At 43.6% G+C, this 27,190-nt stretch overlaps 1 protein-coding gene across 1 annotated transcript in view; it reads left to right on the forward strand.

Moving 5' to 3' along the window:
* Nucleotides 1-354: 354 nt before the first annotated feature.
* TGFB2 (transforming growth factor beta 2) overlaps nucleotides 355-27,190 on the forward strand; it is an 83,592-nt gene continuing 56,756 nt past the window's right edge. Inside the window, exon 1 of the mRNA XM_004578634.4 lies at nucleotides 355-981. Within this exon, the coding sequence (XP_004578691.1) occupies nucleotides 639-981 (343 nt within the window). The 5' untranslated portion in view covers nucleotides 355-638. The remainder of the gene's footprint in view (nucleotides 982-27,190) is intronic.

Consider the following 27,190-nt stretch of genomic DNA (forward strand, 5'->3'; position numbering starts at 1 on the left):
GACGCGCGCGCGCACACGCACACACACACTCACACACTCATACACACACGTGTGCGCTCTTCTGCCCCTGCTCTCAGCGCCAGTGGAAGACACTGCCGAACCGCTCTCTCTAGATATACCAGTTACAGCCAGGGTCAGTCTCGGCGGTCCCTTTCCCAGCGCTCCCGGCGCCCCTCCCCTCTGGCCTGGCAGCTGCCAGCCCCGGGACGTTTTCATCTCTTTCCTTTTGGCCAGAGGATCCGAGTTCAGATCCGCCACTCGGCACCGCGACTGACACACTGAACTCCATTTCCTCCTCTTAAATTTATTTCTGCCTTACAACCATTCACCCTTTCCACCCCTATCCCTCCATTTCGTCGCTCCAAGAAAAAAAATTTTTCTTGCTTCCCAAATTCAGGGTTCCCCTCTTCCCCTCCCTTATTATTTGTCCAGTTTGGGAACTATTTGTATTCGCTTTTCTGAAGGAATTCAAGCAAGATACATTTTCCATCGGGCATCAATCCTGGATTGTTTGCAAAAGTTTTGCATTAACAAACAACTCCACCTGATCTGCACTTTGAGAATTGTCGTTTCTTTCTTTTTTTTTTTCCTTTGAGAACTTTTTTCTAGGTTTTTTCCTTTTTTTTTTTTTTTGAAAAATGCACTACTGTGTGCTGAGCGCTTTTCTGATCCTGCATCTGGTCACAGTTGCGCTCAGCCTGTCTACCTGCAGCACACTCGATATGGACCAGTTCATGCGCAAGAGGATCGAGGCGATCCGCGGGCAGATCCTGAGCAAGCTGAAACTCACCAGCCCCCCAGAAGACTATCCCGAGCCCGAGGAAGTCCCCCCGGAGGTGATTTCCATCTACAACAGCACCAGGGACTTGCTCCAGGAGAAGGCGAGCCGGAGGGCAGCCGCCTGCGAACGCGAGAGGAGCGACGAGGAGTACTACGCCAAGGAAGTCTACAAGATAGACACGTCCTACTTCCCCTCCGAAAGTAAGTGCGAGTTTCGCTCGCTTCCCAGCCCCGAGGTGTCGCGCTGCCCAGTGCCCGCACCGCCGCGGAGGCCCCGGGGTTCGCCCTCCCTGCGCCCGCTCTGCGGAGCTGCGCCCTGTCCACCCTCTTTCCAGCCGTGCCCTTGAGAGCCCGCAGGCTTTCAGGCATTCACTTTCCACTTTATTTTCTCCACCTCTCGCTTGCCCCAATGCCTGCGTCCTTTAGTGGGCGTAATTCTTTTTCTCTCCCCTGAAAGCCTGTCCTCGGCCACTAGCTAGGAGTCTGCCCTTCCCTGTCAAACCAGAGGCACACACTCCCTGGGGCAGAGTTGAACCCAGGGGAAAGTTGTGGCGGATTTGTTTTCTTTGCTCGGATTGGCGTGTAGTGAGCTGAACCGGTGCACGAAGGGTTAAAAAAAGTGGCCCCCCCAGACTAGTCGATCTCCGGAAGGCGCCCCCTTTCCATCCGGACCTATCAGTTGGTCCCTGGTCTCTGACTCCCCTGAAAATGTCAGCAGCGCTCAGACAAAACCCGGTTTGGAGACCCTTCGGAAAACCTGCCTCAAAACCCTCAGTGCTTGAGGTGCCTGATGCCCCCGCTGGGTGTTTACATTCCCCAGAGGCAAACTCTTGTAACCGTGTCCTCTGTGACTTCACCTGGGCTGGTGGAAAGCACAGCTTCGTTTAGGTGTTTAGAAAGGTTTTACTGCTCACCTAAGCCTGCCTTCTGAAAATTGCCAGTGTAGCAGAAGATATTTTTCTTACGGGTTTATCTTCGTCTTTTTCTGCCTTTAGGCAGTGTGCCCCTGGTCTTTGGGATATGTTCTGCCATTATCTATGGGGCATTCTTAAATCTGGAATCGAGTGAAGAAGGCTGATTTTAAAAAGAAAGGAAGTGCTTCTCCAAGGGCCATGTTCCGGAAACCAGCTGGTATCCAGCAGAAAGGGGAAGTAAGTTACTGTGAAGTGTGGGGAATGGGTAGTTAGTGTAGAATTATTTCAGAGGTCTAAAAAAAAATCAAAAAGAAAAAAAGTATTTAGTGATAACTGAGAGGGTTAAACACTAGGAAGAAGAAAGGGGGGAACCCCACACTTTAACATTTGTGTATTCCAAATCCCAAGCCTTAAACTTTTCATTGGTTGTCCATTTCTCCTCCCCTTTCGGTGCCCTATATACTTGCTGGCTGCCTCTGTTAATTCTCAGTGTCTTGCCTAACTAGATAATACAGCCATCTTGGTAATTTTATCCTGGGAGTTCTAATTGCAGGGTGGCGCTTTTTGTTTTTAATATTTATTTTTGGTTAGACAAGCCCTGACTCTGTGACTTGCTGTGTCTTGCTCTTCGCTGGACGGCCCCCGAGTGTCCGCCCCATGTGTCTAACTCCAGTCATTTGGGCCATCTTTCTTCCGCTGCAGCTTTTCTTCTTGTTCGATAGCAGAACAGATGTAGGGGGGCCTGGCAAGCAGGATGGCTTTATTATTGTCCACAGGGCACTGTCCACAACAGTGGTGATCAATGCACTCCACCCTGCTTCTTCCTGCTTTGGTAACCCAGCTTTCTGTCTAGGGGTGGAGCCAAGGAGATCCCAGGAATGAAAACTCATTATAATTAGTGCAAAGGCATTGAGACTGAGTGAGGAGTTGAGTCAGTTTGCCTTCTGCAGCACATGCAGGAGTTCCCTGGTATTTGGACAGACAGGCAAGTGTGTTTCTTGGAACCGGAATACTCACCCTTCAGTGTTCCTGCGCACATGCGCTAAGGCACTGCCAGCATTTCTCAGAAGAGAACAGGACCGCAGGATGGTGTTTGTGGGGAGAGAATGACTTCCCCCGGAGGCCATTCACCCTTTATTCTCTCAAGCAGTCCTCAGTCTGGGAAATGAGAAATGGGCTGAAATGGGCCACACCAGGATCATGGTCATCAACAAATTAGAAAAATGCTTAGGCTCTCAGAGTATGGCACTGGAATCAATGAGGGATTTCTCCTTTCGATTCTGTCCCCACCCCCAGTCATCAAATAGACTTTGATAAGTCCAGAATTAAACCCAGTGGTTTTTACAGTTTTCTTAAATACAGTTTTCTGTACTCTACTTGGACATTTAGAAGCGGAAAGCCATATTTGTAGCAGTTTGGATACTACCATGCAAGGACTGTGGATAATTTTATGGAAAGTAGGGTAACTAATTTTCCAGCTCTTTTTAGTTCTATTGGAATATAGTGAACATTTAAAAAGCAAGAAGAGTAAAGAATCACGGCACCATATTTTCATATGTTTTAAAAAGCAAATGGAAAGTACAGCATTGGCTCATTAACCAGCTTTTCCTCTTGAGGACTTTAAGTTTTAACTCAGCTGTCACCAAGCAGACATGGGGAGGGAGTGTGCCTGTCATTTCTTGCAGGGTATCTGGGGAGGGTCATGAGCTCCCGAGATGAAGGCATGGGAAAGATGGCTAGTCCATTTTTTACCACCAACTTATTAGCGTCCACAGAGTGACTTCAGTTCAAGTATTACAAATATGCTCTAATTATACTCAATGAGCTATATATCATTACAGATGGCTGATAGCCCTTTGTAGGACATTTTGTGGAGTTCAGACTAAATATTTTTAGCAATGTGGAGATTTAAAAGTAAAAATATAAGAGATATTGTATATACCCTCAGGCATATTTGGTCTTAAATATTATCCTTGGCCAAGTGTACTATATAAATACAGAAAATATGAATAGAACTGGCCAGGCGCCAAGTGCCTAGTATGAATTTTAGTCAAGAATGTATTTATGGGATATAAATAATACTGTGTCAACATTTAAAGAAGAAGTTTGATTAGTTTTGAATTTATTCATATTGATCCTTTCATATGCTGCTAGTTTAAGGCTCAAAGTGGAGTTATGCTAAGGTTTACTGATAGCTTGCCCAGTGGGAATTAGTGGACTTCTAGTAGCTTGACAATCCATTAGAAATTCAATATGCATCTAATCAGAAGACACTGCAGGAAGATTCAGTTTGGCAGTGATTTCATTAAATACAGGAAAAAATGCAAATCATTGACATACAATCTGTGCAGCCTTGGACAATGCAAAAAAGCCAGAGCATAAGTTTTCTTTTTTTCTCTCTCTTTGTTGTTGTCAAGTTTGTCAAATTGGGCAGATGCTGTGTTTCTAACTACGTTGACTGTGTATACCCCCTGTCAAACATTTGGCAGTGTTTAGAGACATGTTTGGTGGTTGTTGGGCCTGGGGGTGGAGGGGGGCTGCTGGAAGTCAGTGGCAGAAGCTGGGCATAGTCTGATCACCCAGCAGTACACAGGACAGTCACTGTGTCCCACACATCAAAGAATTATACAGTCCAGGTTGTCAGTAATTCCCCTCATGAGACACTATGGTGGCCATGGCATTTATTTTGAGCTACAGAATTCTATTAGCAGTATCATTTTGAAAATCATAAGAAAATATTTCTATAACCAACCTATTAAAATGAGAGTATGAAATAGGAAAAGAATCAGAAAATGTTCTTGATTAGATAAACACAAATGAGCCAATTTTGTACAAGGTATACTTCATTATTGAGCTCTGAAAGCACCTAAATTGAAAACATCAAAACTTCCCATTCATTTAGCCTATGTAATGGTGTTGACTCACCATCTATTAGTAGCTTCAGTCAGCAGCAGCATGATATTAATCATAAGGGAGAAAAAAATAAGGACTTAGGCTTTTCCTTTTGAGTAAAATAAGCAGTTTGTGTTCATGAAGAGTAAAATTTTCAATCTAGACAACTGAAAAAGATCCATAGTCATGTTCATTTTTTCCATCATATTGAGTTAGATATACTTAAATATACAGCCTGGAAATTGCGATGAGGTTTCCTATGTAATTTTTCACATTAATGCTAAATGTTTAATACCAAGAAATCTTTTCTGTTTCCCCTGTAATTTTCCAAGTGAAATTGTGCAATGCAGTATGAATACCAGTGACACTATGGTTTTGGGGAATGTGACTTAGTATTCTATTCATGACTATTTCCTCTCTATATATGAATTGCCGCTCTGTTGGCCAAGTGCCCAACGAATGAAAATATTAGCAGTTGCTGGAACATGGAAGTATTTTGGCTTTATTTATTATTATTTTTTTTAACATTCCCTGTGTGGGGGGACATGGAGGAAGGAAAAGGGAGAGAATGCTATCAAAGACCTCTTGAAGCTTCAGCCCTTTTGACTTCTAGAGTGATTGAATTAATACACAACAGAAATTGTCATCCTTCCCTCCATCCCCTTTTGTGGCTGAGTTAAGGTCACATTCCCCTCTTTGAAGATCTTTTCTTTTTTTATTTTTCAATGAGCAAGAATTAAAAAAAAAAAACTTTAAAGAAAACAAAATGGCTTGTCTCTGTTGCCAAGTGAGGCCAGTGAACAACTCACCAGCTAGACCTGGCTTTGCAAAGTTGCGGAACCAGGCAAGGCCCACTTGGCCTCCCTGAAATAATAGGAAAGATCTTTGTGCTGTGACTTTTCCCTGGTGAGAGGATGCTGATGGAACCTAGTGACAGCATCTTTCACATACAGATATGAAAGGATGGCCTTGCTTTTCCTAGAGAAAACTGAAATGTAAAAATTTTTTTAAAAAAAGAGAAAAAGGGTAGTGACTCACTGTTGAACCCAAATCAACTCTGAGTTACAATTGAGGAGGTCAGTGACTCTGTGACCTTCACCCAGAAATTACAACACATACCAGGCTATATTTTTAGAAGGTTCTGGAAGATAGAGCAGCCTGGCTCTGGGACAGATAGACATCTCAGCACTGGTTTGGGGTGCTGTCCACCCCCTTTAGAAGTTGAGGATGAAGGTGAGCAACAGACAAGAGATGGCCTGGAAGAACTCTGAAGATGGCCTTGTGGGCTCTGTGGGTGTAGCATTTCCAGTGCTGACACAGTCCTGGAGAGGGGATTCGGATTTGCCAGATGTGCTTGCTTTCCTTCTGCTTAAGGGTGTATTCTCCTTTGCAAATTCTCAACAGCTTGATGAAATGTGGCTCTGCCTGAGATAAACAAACTTTTCCATTGTCATTTTGAAAGCATATGGTGTGCTTTTGTTTCTTAATACCCTTTAAACAAAGATGGTGTTTAAGCTAGGAATTCAATGTTCTCCAGGTATTTCATTTTGGATTTAATAACATGTGAGGGATTCTTTGATGACTTTGCTTAGACTGAAAGGTTGGCTTTCCTCTTTTGTTTAGAAAAAATGCACATCATGCTCTAACCACAAGCCACTTTGGGTTGCTGTTGTTTGCTTTGTTGTCTTTCCAACCCCTGATGTGCAGAAGTGGGTGTTTAGCTGCACTGTTCTCTTGCACCACCTTGGTTCCTGGATTGGCCTGGTGGCCTTGACACTGTACAAGATGTTCCCTTGACCTTGTGCCTCTGATCTCTGAATTGCCCTTTGTCCTTCTCTGTGGTGGGATGTCCGGCAGTTGGATCTACTGCCTCTTTGCTCTGTTGTGATTGTGGAAAGCATCAGCCCCTTCCCTGGGCCTCACTTAATGAAGAATGTAAGTAACATTTGCTTCCTGGGCTCACGCTGGCTTGATGAAGACCTGTGAGATGAAGCACCTGTGTTGCTGCATCTGGCATCACTCAGGGCATCTCATTTATTGAATTCCCCATACCTTGGCTTTAAGATGTGCTACTAGTCTTTGTGCCATGGATGGGGAAAAAATCACTCCAGTTAACCCTGCTAGGGTGTTGAGTATATGTCAGACTTCTGATTTTTGAGATATTAAAAACCTGAGAGGGAGGTCTCAAGGGATACATCACGTTCTCTACTCTGTTAAATTCCATCCAGTGGATCTACTTCCCTTAGATTGCTCCTTAGGAAGCATTTCATCCTTAGGGGCAGAGGTGGGATGGGGCTGGGATCAGACTGTGGCCAATGTAGAGAGTATAGGATTTTTAAGACTCACTTTTCTTAGATGACTTCCAAGAACTGTCAGGGTCTGACCTCTCCTTGTTCAGCCACTACTCTGAATTCCTTTATGACAAGTACACTCCCACCACTCACTCCACTTGCCAGATGGGCCATTTCTTTTCACGCCAATGGGTTTTTGTACTGTTTCTTCCTTCTGGAGATCTACCTTTTAATGATGAAAAATATTCTTTAGTATCTTAGTCCATTTTCTGTTGCCAAGAGCTCAGTATCATATGCTGGATAATTTATAAAGAAAATAGGCTTATTTTGGCTTATGGTTCTGGTTGAAGGTCAGGGACTGGATCTGATGATGGTCTGCTTGTTGGCTGAGTCCCAAATCCGTACAGTATGTGTTGTGTGGAGATAGGCATGAAGCACCTGAATGCTGGTAATTCCCTTCCTCATTTCAGGCTATCATCATTCAATGTTGGGGACTTGTTCCTGCCTTGCCTAATCCTAATCATCTACCACGGGCCTCATCTCTAATGTCATGGTTGAATTGAGTTTTCGCTCTTGCAGTACTTCATTTTAAGGAATGCCATTTCAACATGGATTTTCTAAAGAGAATTATCTTCAAACCACAGCAGTTAGTAAGATGCTTTGTGAGTTTTCCTGGCCAAATTTAGTTGGTTCTTCCTCCATGCTCTCATGAGGTCAATGTCTATCTCTAAATCCTCCTCTTTTTGCTGTTGGCAATGTCTAGCTGTGTTCTGGGGATGTTTGCTTCATTGATTTGCAAACACCTCAGAAGAAGCAGCAAGTCCAACTTATCAATATTCTTACAGATTTTAGCACAGTGTTTTTGCTCAATAGATGTTTAACCAGTGGGTGAGCATCCCCTTTAGAGAATAAGATTAAACCAGCGGAACTATTTGTGAGTTACAGCATTTGTATCAGAAGATGTGGGGAAATGAAATCTCCCTGCCTTCATTGTCAGATGTGTCACACCCCAGAGGAAGCACAGGGCTCCTCATAACTGTATTTTCTGCCTTCTAGATAATAGGACAGTGACATTGCTAATAACAATGTTGACTTTTGCTATGTATAATTTTTAAGATTTCACATTTAAGTACTCACAAGCAGCCTGGGGAGATCAGTGCTAGCATTTTGCCTTTGATAACTGAGGATGCGACCATTGCTCTTTTTATCAGCTATGTCTTATTGAAATACGGCTTTCACACACCACAGGGGAGAGAGACTGTCATGCTTTTCTTGCCCTTTTGAAAATGTAGGCCTCCATTCCTGGGAGAATGCCCAATCACTGTTCTTGCCTAGCAAGTATTATATGTATAAGCCTTCTATTCTTTTTCTAACATAGGAAAAATACCTCTGAAACTTTGTACACTTGACTCCTTTTTCTTGCTTGTAACACATTCAGCTTTTAAATCTCCACTTAATAGTTACAGAAATTGGGACCTTCAAGCCCCTGGTTTGTTCTTTAACTGAAACCATCTTTTCAAAAATTTTGAGGACATTCCTCTTGTCTCTTTCAGAGAATTAATTTATTTGGGAATGCTGGATGGTATCAGACAATGGACTTTGGAGTCAGAAAGACCCAGTAAGTACAGGAAGGAGGATAAATACGAAAGAATTGTCCCAAAGCAGCTTGGTACTGAGGCTGATAAAGAAGCGGTAGCATCAAAGACACCTTACTCCAGGCCTATGGGAATTATTAAAATATGGTTGGTTCTGTTTTGGCTAGCAACTTGGCTCTCTCTGTGCAAGTTATTAAAACTGTCTCTTTGACATTTAATTTTTTTTCTGATGTAAAAATGAGTTCCTGGCTCTGCTGTTATTGGCTTTCTGACTGGGGTTGAAACCACTCCATTTCATCCAGACTCAGTTTCCTCACTTGTCAAAATAAAAATAACACCTGCTTGCCAGGATTTGAAGGATTGATGATGATGTGGGTGAGGAAGCACTTTGTGCAGCTGCAGTTGGCACTAGTCCCTTGGTTGGTTCTAGTCCCTTCCACAGATGCCTGGGCTTTGTCCCTTCCCTTGGTGAGCGTTTGTTGAGGATGAAGCCAGAATGTTTGGGGTGAAGATCGAGCCAAGCTAGATGATGCTTAGAGTTGGGTTGACTCCATGTTGCCTCCAGAACCAAGCCATAGCACTCTTAGCTATCAGGTGATTCACTTAAAAAAAAAGAAGCAGCAGCTCATAGCAATGCAGTACCTAGAGAGGGAATAGGCATCTCCAAGAGGGTGTTGCTCAGGAGACTTCAGAAAATATTTGAGGAGGGGGGCGTGAAATTTGCATGGGAACAGTAGAGAGGAGTGGCCACCAACTGCCCTGGGAAGGTCACTGTGCAGGATGTTTTTCCCATGAGCACCAGGGCTGTCCAAGGACAGCCCAGCAACTCCACCTCACTCATGCAAGGACATTTTTCTGTCTAAGAGGCATTGAGATCATTGGATGCAACATCTGTCTGCAGGAGGGAAAGCCTCACAGAGCCGAAAACACCATCCTTTGTGGGCTGGAAGCATCGTTTTATTCTCTTAAATGAGCAGTTGGATCCGTTATGCCTGAGAAGTCTAACATGTTTGGCTTATATGTTTCCTTCACTGCAATGACTTGAGGAACTTAGGGCAGCTGGAAAATGCTTTCTGAAGTTCTAACTTCTGAAAATAGTTTGAATGTGTTTCCAGCCCTTCTGAAACAGCTGTTTTCCCTCACACCAGTGGGTTCCACAAATCCCACAAATCTGTGTTCATGGTGTGGGGTGAGTGGGGGAGTGCCTCTCATTCCCACAGCCTTCCCAGACACCTTCACGTTGATAATTAGGAAGCAGCTCGTTCCTGAAGAATAGGTCCTATGCTTCTGAAAGAGAACTCATGGAGTGGCAATTCGAGAAAAAGACTGTCCTTTTGGAGTTGTTTCAGGAGAGACTGTGGCATCTTTCCGGTCCCATGAAAGAGGAGAAATGCTCTGACTTAGATCTTGGCTCTGTTCATTTGGCTGTCCCTATCAGACCCACACTACTCTGACAAATACCACATCTGTCTCGACAAGCTAGTTCACAAATAACGGTTCATTCATAACTTGAGGCTGTTGTCAGACTCCCAATTTGTTACTTCATCTTGTGAACAGGAATGCAGAGTTGAGTTTCGAGAAAGACGCTGAACTGGACCCAAATCTTTGCAAATCTCTCTGACACAGATCATTAGATTATTGTATATTTTTCAGTGGATTGTAAGAGCCCTAAAAATATTTTTTTTGTTGCCATAACCATTTTTGGAGATATAACGTCATTTTTATGTTTTTGATTCATCTCAGTATTTTTAATTGCAGCGCGCCTTAAAGCCAAGTTTAGCAGAGACTGATCTGCCTGTACCAGATGCTTCCGAAACTTGATCATGTCTTCCATTGGGGGATTTCCCTTTTATATGGCTGCTTGCTTCTCTACACGTTGGTTTAATCTCATGCTTACTTCTACTCGGACAAACTCATGGCAGTGCCACTGACTTATTTCTACTTGACCTATATTGAACTCTTACAATGAAGTAGAATATTCAGAAAGTTCAAAAAAGGTAGAAAGTCATTCGACTTTGGAGGGAGGAAGGAAGTTGGTCACAGCCTGAGGATCTGCCTTTGCAGAGGATAGCTGACTTAGAAGTCTCTGGGGATTTTTTGTTGCAAACGTTCCCATGTCCAAGCTCACATTTTGGCATTTTGGGCCTTGAAGGTACAGGTGAGGGAGACAAAGCATGGAGTTCTACAGAGGGCAGGAAGTGACCGGGCTGAATTGAAGCTGAATGCCAACCATCCTCGTGGGTTCTGAGCAGCCGAGGCCTACCTTTGGACATGTGTGTTAAACTCCACCGCCTGCGTTACTGGCACTGACTCTGTGCTGCTTTATATCTGAGACAGCTTGAGGCCTATTAAGAAACTCATGTCGATTTGAGTGGCAATTTGTTTCTTCATTTGTGCCTTTTCATAGTATCAGGGCATAGGTTGTTAAATGTGTTAACTAAAGTCACCAGTCAGATCCATGAACTAACTCCTGAACTACCAGTGTTTGCCCTGTTCAACTTGTACTTTTCTTTCTGTATAGAATGAGATGGATTGGTGCTTGTTTTTCTTGGAGAGACATGTATTTCAGATGAAATCAACTGTCAGAAAAGATCACCATCAATAGTAAAACTGTGTGTGTAGACTCATGTCTAACTTCATTAATTCTTTGTCATTAAGTACTCAGATTCTAGAAGGAAGGTCTCGAGTCAAGCTGACCCCAAATCATTATACATTTGGATCAACTTTCCCTTCCTCAGTAATATTTGCTAAAATTCTCTAAGAGGAAGAACTTATTGTAGAATAGTGTTAGGAGGAAGTGATAGTACTCACAGAATTGCTGTAATCACAAGAGATCCACTAGATGTCTGTGTGGAGGAGAAGGAGCCACTTGGGACCAGAGCTAACTTAATGTGAAAGTGATGGAGCATTTTTATTAACACTTCATGCTGCTTCAGATTTCATTGTTGCAAGACAGACAACATTCTCCCTACTTTTGGAGACTTTGGCACTATGTAAAACCACTAGCTACTCAGGACAAGTAATCCTGCTGGGGTACAGATTCTTCAATCTTCCTCCATTTGTTTTGAACACAAATGAGCTTATATAAAAGACCTTTCTAACCTGAAAGTCACAAAGACCTGTTCCAACGCTTCTTACATGGCCGCTGTCTCCCAGTCTCATGTAGTATTCAGTATTTAAAGGGGAACCACATAAAGCTGCACCTTGACAAGAAGGCCAGATGAGTCTCAAATCAGCAGCTTAATAACATAATCTGAAAACACCATGATCTATCTTTCTTTCTTTCTTTCTTTCTTTCTTTCTTTCTTTCTTTCTTTCTTTCTTTCTTTCTTTCTTTCTTTCTTTTCCTTTCTTCTTTGTTCCAGTTTACACAGCAAGATTTATTTCAGACACAGTAAGAAAGAAATATCTGTCATAGTGACAGGAGTGGGCTCCAAGAAAGGAAAGACCCCTATGTTTTTGTTTTACTTGTTACCTGTGTCATCCCAGGCAAATATAAACCTTCATTCTTTTATAGTTAACATCATAATTATTTGGCTATTTTATAAGTTAACCTTGTTAAGTTTTAATACTTGGATCGTTTTTCATCACTTTTGTGACCCATAGTCCCCTACTCTCAATTCCTAAGAACCCAAGTCCTTCTAAATTGTGTTGTCTATAAGATTACAAATGTCTCATCTTTTATTTTTTAAGAGATTTATTTATTTACTTATTTAGATCAGGAAGACAGATTTGCAGACAGAAGGAGAGACAGAGGGAAAAATCTTCCATTCGCTGCTTTACTTATCAAGTAGCTGCAACAGCTGGAGCTGAACCGATCCAAAGCCATGAACCAGGACTTCCTCTGGATCTCCAATGGGGATGCATGTTCCCAAGGCTTTGGGCTGTCCTCTACTGCTTTCCCAGGCCACAAGCAAAGAGCTGGATGGGAAGTGGAGCAGCTGGGACATACTGATCTGGCACCCTTTTGGGAGCCCAGTGCATGCAAGGCAAAGATTTAGCCACTAGGCCATTGTGCTGGGCCTAATGTCTCATATTTTAAACATGTTTCGTATTTTATAAAGAATTTTTCCGTGTATCCAAAGCTTCCTTGGCCTGAAGTCTGATATATATGGGTTCAGTGTTGGATGCAGGCAGTTAAGACACTGGCTGGGATCTGCATATCGGGGTGCTCTGGGTTTGAGTCCTGTTTCAACTCCCAGGTCCAGCTTCATGCTGATATGCAGGAAGCAGAAGTGATGGCTCACGAAGTTGTGTTCCAGCCACTCATGCAAGAGACCTGCATTTATGAATTGGCTCCTGGCTTTGGGCTGGCACAACCTCAGTCCTTTCTGGCATTTGGGAAGTGAACCAGGGATAGGAGTTCTTTCTTTCTATTTTTCTTTCTGTCTCCTGACCACTCAAATAAATACATTAAATAAGTTTCCAATTTCAAAAAGGAAATTGCATGCCTATATCACAATGCTACTTCAATCATATAAATTGTTGAAAATTGATTGTTTTGAAACTAGTGACTGCCTTCTGTGACCTAAGTAATCACTGTTAGCACCCTGTATCTTTGCCAATTCAGTCTTTTTTAAAAAAAAAAAAAAGATTTATTTATTTGTATTACAAAGTCAGATATACAGAGAGGAGGAGAGACAGAGGCAGATCTTCCGTCTGATGATTCACTCCCCAAGTGACCGCAATAGCCGGTACTGCACTGATCCGAAGCCAGGAGCCAGGAACTTCCTCCAGGTCTCCCACACGGGTGCAGGGTCCCAAAGCTTTGGGCAGTCCTCAACTGCTTTCCCAGGCCACAAGCAGGGAGCTGGATGGGAAGCGGAGCTGCCAGGATTAGAACCGGTGCCCATATGGGATCCCGGTGCGTTCAAGGTGAGGACTGTAGCCGCTAGGCCATGCCGCTGGGCCCGCCAATTCAGTCTTAATTCTAACTTATTGCTCACTTTTGCTTCCCTTAAGAAAAAAGAAAAAAAAAAAAAAGAAAAGGACTTCAGTACTACAACTGTATTACAGAGTGAGGTAAAGCAATGGTATATATTTGAGGACTGTCAAGAGATTGCAGACCCCAACAACCATGCCTTCTTCCCACAGGGGCTTCCTAGAACCTGCATGACAGTGGCAATTTGGGGGATTTGAGTTAAGTGATCTGAAGCTTCCCTGTTTTGCACCACCACATACACTGGCCTCAAGAAGGTGCTGTTTCCCAGGAAAAGGATTTAAATCCCCCCAAAGAAACACATAAGGCCATAGTGTGAAGAAGAAAGCGCTGTTCCCGAAGCAACTTGCTCTGTTTATTGTGCTGGTCTCTGGTTCTATTCTTGAGATTTTTGTTTAAGATAACTCGCAGCATTTCTTTGAAAGGTCAGATATGAATGAGAAGGCTTTGTTTGACTTGCTAATCTTGTGACAAACAGTTTATATCCATTATAGCTTCCGGTCTCCCCTGATTACTAATTTCAGGGATATTTTCTCCCTGAATGGCTATGGAGAAGGCTCTAAAAATAAACAGCATGGAGATTTTTTGGTGGGGTGGGAGTATATGTGAGCAGATGTCTGCTGGAAGCTGCATATGGGGGCAATGTGATAGCAGCATGTACTGCAAGAGTGCGGTGCTCGGCCGTCTCCCTGTGTGCCTTGCCGGCCATTCAGAGCCCTGACTTTGCATGAATGAGCGTTCCTGCTGGAAGGGGTGGTGTAATGTGGGACACCTGTCATTGCCATCTCCGGCAAGTTACGGCATAGGGCAAAAGAACTGCTCACGCTAGATCTGAGTGGTGGGAAGTGTCCCTCCTGCCACCAGCAGCCGCCGGTTGAATACAGTACATGGAGGCTGTAAGTCCGGGTGGGGGCTGGGGAAGTATCATCTATAGGGCAGGTTTAGGAGGCAGCCAGCACTTCTGTCATCATGTAGGTTAGATAACAGTGTGGTTATATTTCATAATCTCCTTTGGTTTGTCACTGTCTTTTCGACCCTAGAATTTCTTTTCAGTCCTGTCACAACCTCCGGAGTAACATTTTGTCTGACTAATGAACACAGAGGCTTGGATAAACTCATAGGCTTGTCCAAAGATTCACAGGAAATGAATGATGAAACAGGAGCTTCAATCAACATTTCCTCATGCAAAATTGCCCCCCCCACCGCATTTATTGGTTTTCACTACAGTTAGGAAAACATTTGAACACTCAGAAAACGTTTTAGTTTTCAATTATAGGGTCTTTCTTTTTTAGGTGTATGTTCTTTTTTACAAATATGGTGGGTACTGTATAAATCTGTTTGTTACTACTTTATGGAAAGTGAAGTTCAAAATCCCCAGATGGAATAGCCATCATGGAAGATGTGTTTAACGCATGTCAAAGAACCCTAACATTTTCAGTCGTAGCTAAACAAACCAATATATACTTGTGTTCCTGACTCATTTGAGAGTTTTCATACTGTGAGTTATAAATGATGACAGGTGGTTTTAACAGCACTGAAATGTAGGCCAGCCAAATGAAAAACACAGCTTTATTCTTAATAGGTGGAATGTCTTTTGTCAAAGGAGGTTATGGTCTTTCTTATTCATCCTTAATATAAATCAAGGTATTTGTTTTACCACTGCATAGGCATACTGTACCTTTCCCTTTAATGCTAGGGAATGTTAAAGGGAAAGTGGAAGTCAGGATTCTGCTGATGAAAGGAAACCAGGAGATCTGGGAGTAGAATCCAGAATATGCCAAAATCCCCAGGCTCCTGGGCAGCAGGGGCCTCACATAGCTGAGGGAGTGATGAGAACATTCAGCGAGTCCCTCTTCTGCTTGAATCTTTGTATAGTTCTGTGTCAGGCATCGCTTCAGTAAAATAGCTAATGACTGTGCTTTTTAAAACTCCTAGCTGTCTGCCCAGTTGTCACAACACCCTCTGGCTCAGTGGGCAGCTTGTGCGCCAGACAGTCCCAGGTGCTCTGTGGGTACCTTGGTGAGTACGCTTGTCTGCTTTCTTCCTCGTTTGCTGTAGTGATTTCAAGTTCATCGTTTGCCTTAGCGACATCATATCCGCCTTTAGAGTCTGTCTCCTGTGCGGAACTTGCCAGAGGCAAGACAGTATTTGGAAATGCAGCCTTGTAGAGAAATTGCAAAGTGCCTGGAATGTTCTGGAGAGGGTTTATGTGGGGAGGAAAAGAAAAAAGAAAAAGCATGATGAGCAGTAATACAATGGTTGTATTGCGGGGTTGAAAGAATGATTTGTGGGTCTGAGATGTGTTTTAAGGGGTCACAGACTGCTTTCTCCACGGAAGCCACTTTCTTCAGTGTTGAGGAGGAGGGCCAGAAGGTCAAGGGCATGTCCCTTTCTTATAACATATTTATAGCAGTGTTCTTACTGCTGACACAGAGCAGTTGCTCAATAAATGTGCCTTGTGCTAAACTAGACTCAAGGAAAGATTTCTCTGCCATGGGAAAGTTATGCTGATGTCATTATTTGTTGATTTTTTTATCTTGACATGAATTGTCATGGATCAGGTCCTCAACTGACTGGACCTGGGGAACTTGCCACCTGCTCAAAATACTTAGACCTGACCCTCAGACCAAGCACAAGACCTGACCCTCAGGCCAAGTGCATGCTCCTCAGATACAGTGCTGCGTGTTAGGCAGAGGAGCACCGAAGCAGACATCTCCAACCCTTTCTGGAACGTTACTCATTCGCCAGAACTTTTCCAAATAAAGTCCTCTATTTTGTTTGAAAGGCATAAAGTAAGAGAGACAAAGAGAAAGAAAGAAGAAAAGAGAAAGGAGCGCATGAGAACAGGAATGTATTTCTGTCTGGTGGTTCACCCTCCAAATGTTCACCACAGTCAAGATTGGGGCCGGTCACTGGAAGGATCCTACAAGTCCATCCTGATCGCCCACGTGGGTGTCAGGGGCCCAGGTTCTTGAACCGTTACCTACTACTTCCCAGGTTATGTGTTAGCAGGAAGCTGAATCTGAAGCCCAGTGCTCTAGTACAGGATGTGAAAGTCCCAAGAAGCAGTGTCCAAGCTGTGCCACAGTGCTCGCCCTTGGGTGGCATTTATTAAATACTGACGGTATGTTAGGCTGTTGTGGCCACACCTAAAGAGCAGGACTTGGATGATTGTGACACTGAAGGATTTGGGGGGCTGAAATGTGCTGAAGCCTCACTCAGACAGAAGAGAGGTAGCATGACAGGCCTGGCACGGCTTCACTGTAATGCTGAGGCATGGGGGAGACTGGATCTTAAATGTGTGGATGTCCTGAGTAGGGACCAAAACAATGTTTCCAATATGCTATAGGAAACCTAGTCTATTGCGTATCCTCTCCTGTAACTTCCAAGGCCTAACCTTACTACTTAGGCATCAGGAAACAGTTCCTTTCCAGTGGCCTACAGGATTCCTCAAACACAGCAAAACAAGAATGCAGACTCTATAGAGAGTATGCAGGCATTTTAGCACAGAGAGCTTCGAAGCAGTCAGTGGGACTAAAACGACTGCAAGATTTCATACTTTGAAAGTTTCCGTTTGTGACAGGTTATATTCTGTTTTCATGCTCCAAATTTTCAATTTATGTCAGTCTTGAAACCAAAGAGTTAGATATCTTGAGTCCCCCGCTAGCTGATTAGGTTTTTGGAAAGCAAAAGGGATGGGAGTGAAGAAAGGACAACATTTGTTGAACACCCCATGTCCCATGTACTTACAGCAGACACATCCCCCTCGTCTTCCACAGGGCTGGCCAGGCAGGGACGGCCAGTAGGATGCTCCCCCTTCTCAGGAAGTTGCGGTTTGGAGAGGTCACCGCCTTGTCCTTGGTCACAGAGTAACCTCCCAGCAGAGCCAAAGTCTGCATTCAGGTGGTGCGCTGCCCTCCCCACACTCCCGGGAGCCCAAGCTTGTAGAACCTTCCCTACCCCCCACTCCTTTGCTTTCCCATTAGAGTCCTGGATCATTAATTAGATAACTTTCTTCTCTGGTCCTTTCATTAATTTCCTTTCCCTTTTGTTTTTCTCTGATAGCACAGACAAGTCGAGAGGCCTACCCTGGTTCTTTGGGTATCTTTCCTTCTCAGATACTCCTTCCTACTTCGGGTTATTTTCGGTCACTTATTTACTGCAAGCTTCCCCTGGAAACTCACTCTGCTCCTCAGCGAGTCTGGGTCCTTCAGGAGTGTCCTCAAGGGTGGGGAAGAGGCGATGGGGCACACAATGCAGTTCTCTGCAGTGGGAATCTCACTCCCTCACCTGCTGACAGGCTGCGGAAGATCCCCACGGACCCCTCTCGGGCGGACCACGCGAGGTTGCTGAGCACCGCGGGTCTTGGTTTTCCCCCCTTGTCTCTGTTCTTAGAAATAGTAATTGAGTAAAAATGTAAGTGAGCAGATGCCAAGGGGCAGGCGTCCAGGGGCAGTGTGAATTTCTCCATGCTGAGCCGCTCGCGGGCCATCCTCGTCACCTTGGGTGAACCTCCTCCCCGTTCCAAGCAACAGTGGGGAGCGGCTGGAGGCAGTGCGGGGTCTGTGGCACCCCTCACTGTCCTCACTCCTCTCCAACCTTGGTGTTGATAGCTGTGTGCTCTGACGCGGATGATGGCCCTGGCAGCTCTGATGTTTCCAGAATTTTAAATAAGACTTGCAGCAGGCTGCAGATAGGCCCACGCACCTCACAGTGCATGTGGTCACATACTTGTCCATTTGCAAATCCACTGTCCCTAGAAAGATGGCTTATGGGCCAGGAGATTTTCCTGAGATACAAGAATCCAGGGGTCAAGGAATACAAGAAATTTCTCCGCAATGGTTGGATTTATGGTTGTGCAAAAGAATTCAATTTCTTTGTAAGGCTTTACTGAGAAGTGTTTTAATAGCCTGATTTAGACTTAACAATGATGTTCTCAAAGTGTGGTCCATGTTTGTATTTCTGTTGGCTTCTTAAAAATGCAAATTCTGTAGTGGGTGTTTGGCCTCGTGGCTAAGATGCTTCCATGCAGAGCTGGAGGGTGTGAGTTTAGTCCCCTGCTCTGGCTTCTGATTTCAGCTTGTACTCAAAGTACAACTTGGAGATAGCAGAGGCTGGCTCCCAGGTGGGTCGCTGTCACCCTTAGGGTTGTCCCATGCTGTGCTCTGGTCTGTTAGCCAGCTTTGGCCTGATCCCAGCCTGACTACTCTGGCCACTGTGGGCATTTAAGAAGTGAAGCACCACAAGATAGTGCTTTGGGTCTCTTCTGTCTCCCCTACCCCACCCCGTCTGTGTGTGTGTGTGTGTGTGTGTGTGTGTGTGCCTTACTTAAAAAAAAAAAAAGCAGATTCTCTCGCCCTCTCTCAGATCTTCCAAGTCAAAACTTGTGGAGTATGTGGGACGAGGGAGTCTGCCCATTTGAAACAGACACTACAGGTGCTTCTGACCACAGTCTGCAGCTGCTTACTACAGTGTGTGCTCTGATTACATAGGTCTGTTTGCTCAAACACATCCCACAGGGAAAGACCCAGCCCAGCGGGGCCTCTGTTTGATCAGCTGGTCCTCCTAGGTAAGAGTATGTGTCCACAGCCTGAGCTGTGGATACTTTCCATGTTCCCAGTTGCATACAGACATCAAGACAGACTCACTGGTAAGAGTGTTACACATTCCTCCTGCTCCCAGTTCAGCACCGATGAGGACAATGAGTGCGCAGGAAAGTAAATTATTCTGAGAGGTTAAGATGCCCAGTTCTGGGCCTGCTGTGATAGTCTAGTGGTTAAAGTGTTTGCCTTGGATGTGATGGGATCCCAAATGGGGGCCTGTTCATGTTCCAGCTGCTCTACTTCCCATTCAGCTCCCTGCTTGTGGCCTGAGAAAGCAGCAGAGAATGGCCCAAAGTCTTGGAACTCTGTACCCATGTGGGAGACCCAGAGGAATTTTCTGGATCCTGGCTTCGGATCAGCTCAGTTCCAGCTGTTGCAGCCACTTGGATTGTGAAACAACAGATGGGAAGATCTTTTTCTCTGTTTCTTTTTCTGTTTGTAAATCTGCCTTTCCAATATAAAAATAAATAAATATTTTTTTAAAAATTAATAAAATGATGCCCAGTTCATAAGTTATACAAGGCAGCAATTCCTTTACTCAAGTGCCTTCAACTGGACATTCACAGAGTAGGAAGGGGATTTCAAAGCTAGTATTTAATGGATCGTTGACATATAGAATGGCAATAGAATATAAATCAATGTATAATCCCTCCATACTGCTTGGTCAAATCACTGCCAACCTCTTCCTGGCCTGCGTCCCATCTGGAGACATTCCATGGGGTAAGAATCTAGCCAACAGTGGAATGTAAACTCTACTATCTCAGCCAAACCCAGCTTTGGGTAACTGTAGTATTCTCTTTTCAAATGGTATTTTCTCAAGCAAAGGTAAGGTATTAAGGCAGGTACAAATCCAACCCAAGCTACTGAAAGGTAAAGTTAATGATAAATTACTTGGTATTTGATTTGTGCAATCCCATGCTCCTGGTATTCTAGTGTTAGTTTTGTACCACCCAGTATTTTGAATCCAACCATATGGTGTGAATATTCTATAATTAGTGTAGTTTTTCTTTTTTTCTTTTTTTTTTTTTTTTGGCTATTGAGCTTTTAAAGAAAGGTCTCTCCTATATGATCTGCATCACAAAATAATTTACATAGTTTTTTGAGAAAAATTAGTGATAATGTCAATTTTATTTTCAAAAAAAGCTTCAATCAGTAGTCTCTATATTAACTACAAGTATATATAAATTTTCAAATAATTGCCAAATGTGTGTAGAGACTTTTGGAAGGCCATGGTAAAGAGAGGAAAGCCTTATGAAACACTGATTCATTTGACAGTCTTGATCACACGTGTGCTCGCATCAGGTACCTACCCTGCCACTAGTGATGCCATCGGTGAGTAAAACAATAAAAACCATAACCTGTGAAGAGCTTAAATCCTGGGAGGAAGACAGGCAATTAATAATAGCAATTCAAGAAGAATGCTAGACTTTGATGAGTGTTATGGTTAGAAGGAGCAAATCCAGTTCAGAGGGTTGGAGGGGTGAGTTGAGAAAGAGAGCTTTCATCTCCTAGTCCACTCCCCAAATGTCTCTGATGGCCAGGACCTGGCTTGGGGCAAAACTGTGAGCCAGAAACTCAATCCAGGTCTTCCACATGGGACGTAGAATCCCAACTACTTAACTACTGTTGCCATCCATCCCCCAAGGTCTGTATCAGGAAGGTGGAATCAGGGGCCAAAGCTAAGTATTGTATCTGGCACTCTGAAGTAGGATATGGGAATCTTAACTGCTAAGCGAAGTGTCAACTCCATGAGCTGCACTTTAAAAAAAAAAAATGGAGCATGGAAGGTTGCATCAAGAAGGTGGCATTTAAGCAGAAGTCTGAAGGAGATCAGAGAGTAATCTTCGGCTCTCTGGGAAAGAGTGTGTTTAGCACAAGGGCCAGCAAGTTGCTGCTCCTGACGCATTTAAGGATTGTCAAAAGTGTCCTGGGAGGGCCTGGCATAGTGGCCTAGCGGCTAAAGTCCTCGCCTTGAACGCACCGGGATCCCAGGTGGGCGCTGCTTCTAATCCCGGCAGCTCCACTTCCCATCCAGCTCCCTGCTTGTGGCCTGGGAAAGCAGTCGAGGACGGCCCAATGCTTTGGGACCCTGCACCCGTGTGGGAGACCCGGAGGAAGTTCCTGATTCCCGGCTTCAGATAAGCGCAGCACCAGCCGTTGCAGTCACTTGGGGAGTGAAACATCGGATGGAAGATCTTCCTCTCTGTTTCTCCTCTCTGTATATCTGACTTTGTAATACAAATAAATAAATTTTTTAAAAATATAAAAGTGTCCTGGGAGATGAGCTTAGGGTGACAGGGAGAGACATCATGTGAGGCCTTTGTAGACTATTGTAATATCTGTAACTTTATAGTATGAACAAGTGAGGGAAACAGCAGTTTTACATTAGGAGTCACTGAGGCTGATCATTTGAGAATAGAACATAAGATGATCAAGGCAGAATAGGAAGTATAGTAAGGGGGTCTTCATCATTCGCTGGAGCAGAACTTGGCAGCTGCATTTCTGGGTAAAATTTCAATAAAATAAGAACCTTCAACAGGCTTGCCTTGTGGAGAATTCTTCCTTTAGCCAGTAATTTTATAGGCAGGCTAAACTGTAATCTGTATGTAGGATATTTTTCTATTTGGTGTTTTAAAATTAATAGTTCTGAGTGACTGGTGAACTCTCATCTTTCTTTCTGGAAGAAGCTGGATCTGCATCCTTCTCTGTGTTAAAATACTTCCATGGTTCTCCCATCCTGTGCTGACAGTCTCTGAGTGGCAACCTCTGGAGTTTGTGCTTGCTGATACAACTGGTGACACAGTGCCTGGGACACATGAAACTAATCTCATAGATGCCCACATGTTGGCCCAGGGGAATGACAAATAGTCATAGCACATGATGCAGAAAATCAAACTTGAAAGTATCTTTGCATCTGTCCAGTTGGGCCTGGGGCATAATTTGCCTAAACTTTGAAATGAAGCCGTAAACCAGGCAACTTATAAAACTATGTCTCTTGTCAGTCAAAAAGCATTTCTGTTGAACCAGAATGTGCTTTTTAACTGTTAAGCTTTGAATAGCAAGACTTTACATGGAGGTGTTGTTTTTATTTCTGTATCTATCTGTACAAGAAATGCCGATTGGGTTTATTTCTTATGCCAGATGATCAATATAGGCATATAGTATAGACCCTGGCTTCAGGGAGCCTGCAATGCAGTGGGAAGGTCAAGCAGACCAAACCAAACCAAACCAAACCAAAGGTCAACTCTACATGGTTGATGATAAATGAGGCATCTGAGAGTGCAGACAAGTCACTTGATTTGGCCTAAGAAGTTAAAGAAAGCCTTGTTTGGGAGAAATACTGTTTTCTGCATGGAAGAGGACTTTTGAAATAGTAGTGGTATTCATTCAGCAGGACAGGACATTCAGCAGGGCAAATCTTACTCTTTCTTTTCTTATCTCTTTGAGCTTGTGTGACTACTACCTTGATGTATCATGAAATACTGTGTATGGTTTTTGAAACAGTGGATGTGTTCCTCAAAAAGAATTATTTTGACATACTAAGGCCAGAAAGCAGGGCACTATTGTTAAATCAAGTATCTGCTATTCAAAGTAGCTACAATCTGAAGAAATAATTGATCGGTTGTTTACGAATACTCACATAACGAAGTACTGTGCTACAAAGAGAGTCTGGAACGTGGAATAATCTTGCAAGTTGAAGATTATTATCCAGAGCTTAGATTTTAAATTTAGTAGCATGCAGCGTAAGTTTATCTTTCGTTTGTGTTAGGTGGCCTTGTGAATAGGCTGGGGCTCTGCTGTGTGAAATGTGTGTTCTGGAACCCAAGCTGAGGAAGCTGCCCTAACCTGGTCGTATTGATTTCATGGCAGAATTGCGAGAGAAGGCAGTCATCCCCACACACATGCCACTGGGCACAGCCAGTCACGTGGCCAAACCTGCTTTAGATAGTGAGGAAAGGGGGCATAAAGGAGAGCAGGTTTGGGACTGGGCCTAAGCAAGAGAAACAGCCAACATTTTTAACAAATGACCAAGATACAGTCTACCACAACATGTTTGGAGGAGATGCGGAAGAGAAAAAAGGATTTCGTTCATGTGGAAACTTTCTGTGTGGTGGATATCCATGGCTGGAACTACACTGTTACTGCATCTCTGGAAATATGAGAGTATTTTAAAAATGAATATTTACTGAATATTTGTATGTTGATTTTTATGTCCAGCGTAAAGATTTCCCTCTGTTTTTATAAATGCTTTGTTCTTCCAATCGAGACAAGTTTTCCAGTGTAAGAACTACCAGATCTCTGAAGCAAGTCCCAGTGTGTTACATAAGTTTATGTATGTGAGAAAAATCTGAAATTCAGGACTATCTCCCAAACATGCAGTGACATCCAATAGCCTTAGGGTGCTAGATTGCCATCCTGGTCGTGACATGCCCAACAGTATCTCATTGATGTCCACAGTATGGATTCAGGCTAGGATTCCATGAGAATTGAAGTATGTAGATGCTTAACTGTTTGCTCGAGGGAACATGACTTTCCTGTTTCTTATCTCTCTTGCGTGAGTTCCATGCCAATTTAAACTTTGTGTACCATGTCATTCCCTAGAATGTTGTTGAAACTAAACCTTGGTCTCCTGACGATGACCCATCAGTTAGATTGTTGAAAGTCACGACTCCTACCTGTTTTTATTCAGTGAGAAATCTGGAAACAACTGTCTGTCCTGGAGGGCATCTGCTGTGTGCTAGGTAGCTTGGTGCATACAAGTTCATAACTAATCATCTCCATAGCCTATTCTTAGTAGCAACAGATGCTGAGCTTTTTCCAGCCTGCTCTTGGGGTCAGTGGTGGGAAAGAGAAGAAAAAAAAAATGAACGTATTGTTTTGCACTTGGTCGGACATCTGTATTTCTGAATTGCCCTGTTGTGCATATGATGCAACTGCTGGAGCCGTTTTGCTGAATGTGAACTTTGTCCACCGACTGGAGTCTAAATTGGTTTTGGATCCTTCTGAAATCTAAATGGTCAGACCATATTTTTCTAATATTCTGTTGGATTGTATCGTTGCTGTGGAGCTGACTTTGTATGTGTTCACTCAGCAGCAGGGGTTGCTTCTCTATTTTCTTGATCTATGGTGCTTGTTTTCCCAAGACTGCTACTTACTCCCTCCACTGTACACATGCAGGGGACCAGGAAGGTGGCTCCCTGCAGAACTGTGGCCACTGTGTCTTCAAGGAGTATTAACCCTTGTGTTATTGTTAAGAAGAAAGCAGATTGCGTATTAGGAAATGAACAGGTGAAACACTGAGAACAGCTAACCCACCAGATACACCAAAATCATGGCAAAATGTTGGACTTGGGGCCTTACGTATCAAAGTGTTCATGCCCCTTGTTGGGGACTCTTACAAAGCTACGGTTTCTGTTGGGTTACCTGAGGGTGGTGGCTTTCAACTTCATTAGGTATAGGAACCACCTGGGGAGCATTCAACTTATGATTTAACTTTACTTATGCCAGGGTCCACCTTGAGAAACCCAGACTCAGTTGATCTGGGCTAAGATTTCACATTTTTAGTTTTGAAGACCTGCCCACATAGAACTAGTATATGTAGTTGAGAACATCCTGGTTTTTTTGGGGGGGGGGTGGCTATGTATGTTTTTAAAAAATTTTTGTTTATTTGACTTGAAACAGTTACAGAAAGAGAGCTGGGAAGGCAGGCACTCGAGAGAGAAAGAACTTCCATCCACTGGTTCAGCTCCACAAATGGCCACAATATCCAGAACTGGACAGGTCCAAGACCAGGAGTCAGGAACTCCTTCCAAGTGTCTCATGTGGGTGTAGGGGCCCAAGGACTTGAGCCACCCTCTGCTAATGCCCTAGGCCATTAGCAAGGAGCTGAATTGGAAGTGGAGCAGCCAGGACTCTCAGGTGCCCCTATGGGATGCCAGCGCCATGGGTGGAGAATTAACAGGCTATGCCACCACACCTACCCTTATGTAGCATTTGTTCATTGTTGTCACTCTAATTATTTGTGTGAAAGTCTGAGGAAGGTGCAGACAGAATCGTTAATAATAATAAGAATGATGTTGCTAACCATCAGTTACTGAAAAGTTATAATAGACACTTGACTAATCTCCATTTTAGTATTATACAGGAGCTCTACTATTACTCTCAGTGTTAAAGATCAGTAAGCCGAGGCTTGAAAACTTCATGTGCAATTTGCTTACAGTCACACAGCTAGTAAACGGTGGAGCTAGAACTTGATGTTGGTTGAACTCCAGTGCTCATCCTATCAATCACTCCCTAAAGAAGATACATTTAAATAAGAAAAAATTGGGTAAAGAAAAGGAAAAAGTAGAGTCCATTGAGTAAGAACCTCTCTTTGCCCTTATGAATTAAAGAATAATTCTGATGCGGGCGTTGTGTTACAGTGGGTGAATCCACCACACGGGATACTTGCATCTCGTATCAGAGTGGTTTAAGTTCTGGCTTCCACTGGTTTGGTAATGTGCACTCTGGGAAGCAGCAGATGTTGCTTGTTTCAAGGACTTGAGTTTGTGCTACTCACATGGGACACCAGGATTGAGCTCTAGGTGCTTAGCTTTAGACTGATCTAGCCGGGGCTGTAGGGGGCATTTGGGAAGTGAAACCAGCGGATAGAACAATTCTCTCTCTTTTTGTGTGTTTGTGTGTCTCTCTCTCTCTTTCTTCATTTAAAATAAATAAAATAGTCTTTATTTCTGATCTATAAAAACATATACTTGCATGTATTTCTTTCTCTTTTAAATACAGTGTTTCCAAAAAACCCATGGAAGTTCAAGGCAGACAACAAAGCTCAAGGCATGGAGTGCTGGTATTGAAATTAAGCAATGTCCTCTGGACTTAGCCCTGAATGTGCTTTGTGTTCCTCATTTGAAAAGTAGAAGTAGCTTGTTCCTATTGCTGGGAGAGTTAGGTGAAGAATAAGTGCATCCTTGTAATTCTTCTGTTTTCCAGGCTCTGTAATACTTAAGAATATGCAATGTAGAATTGTGGTGTTTCCATGTTGTTCCATGATCGAAAGAACTATTTCATATAGACTTAAAAGTTTTATTATTTTTTTTTGAAACTGGAAAATCTGAGTACCTCTTGCTTGAAAAAAACCATATTAGTTCTGCAATGCCCCTTTAAAAGATTAGAATAGTGCCAGCCCTTATCAATAGACAAGGCCCTAGAAATTTTGTAACCAGTTCCCCATCCATTTGAGAGTGCCTCAGATCAAAGCATCTCACCAGTAATTGTTAAGTGAAGGACTGGATGAATTTTACCAATCTGGGCCATAATAGAAAGAGTTGTGTGTGTATGGCTGAGGACTTTTTGGGAAGTGAGAAAGGTCTTAGCTAATTGCTCTACTCTAGTTTCTCCATGGGGATGTGTGTTTTGCCGGCCACTCCTAATTGCCTACATATTGTACAGTAAGCATAGCAATATTAATTGACTTTTTTTATTGTAAATCAGATGATCTGAATTTATTGAAATTCAAAATTATTTTTTTATTAATTATTAATTATTTTGCATTATGTGACAGTTTCATAGGCTCTGGGGTTCCCCCCACCCCTCCCCATGCCCCTCCCCCACGGTGGACCCCCCCCACCCTGTTGCAGCTTTACAGTTCAAATTCAATCAAGATTCTTCCCTTGCAAACAGATGCTAAGCGCATAGTCCGGCTGCTCATTGTCCAGATGGAATGTACAGCTTCTTGGGGAGACTATTTAGCTGCGATCGACCCCAAGTGGTTTTAATATTTCTCTAATTATGAATCACTACCAGTCTCGCCACTCCCATTTTGATGAGGTCGTTGTAGAGTTCACTGGTTGACACTGTCCATCATAGAATCTTCATTTGCCCGGTTTTCGCTGCCAACATGTATCTGAGATGGTTGATTGACCCATTCTGTCCTCTGTCTTTTCTTGGCTAGGGTTCTGAGTCCAGCTGGTCATCGCCACAATCAGCTTGTAGGTGCAATTCCTGGGCTGGTTTGTTTTCGGACTGGAGTTGCTCTGGAACCAGTGGGTGCTGCAGACTAGGTTGGTTCTGCCCAGCATGTACTCTGCACTTGCGTCAGCCAGTGGGGGCTGCAGCCTAGTCGGGGCAACCCACAATAACCCCCACTAGGCCCGCCCCCTATCCTGGTCCGCCTGTGTGT

Source organism: Ochotona princeps, chromosome 10 (genome assembly GCF_030435755.1).
Source record: "Ochotona princeps isolate mOchPri1 chromosome 10, mOchPri1.hap1, whole genome shotgun sequence".
Classification (NCBI taxonomy): Eukaryota; Metazoa; Chordata; class Mammalia; order Lagomorpha; family Ochotonidae; genus Ochotona; species Ochotona princeps.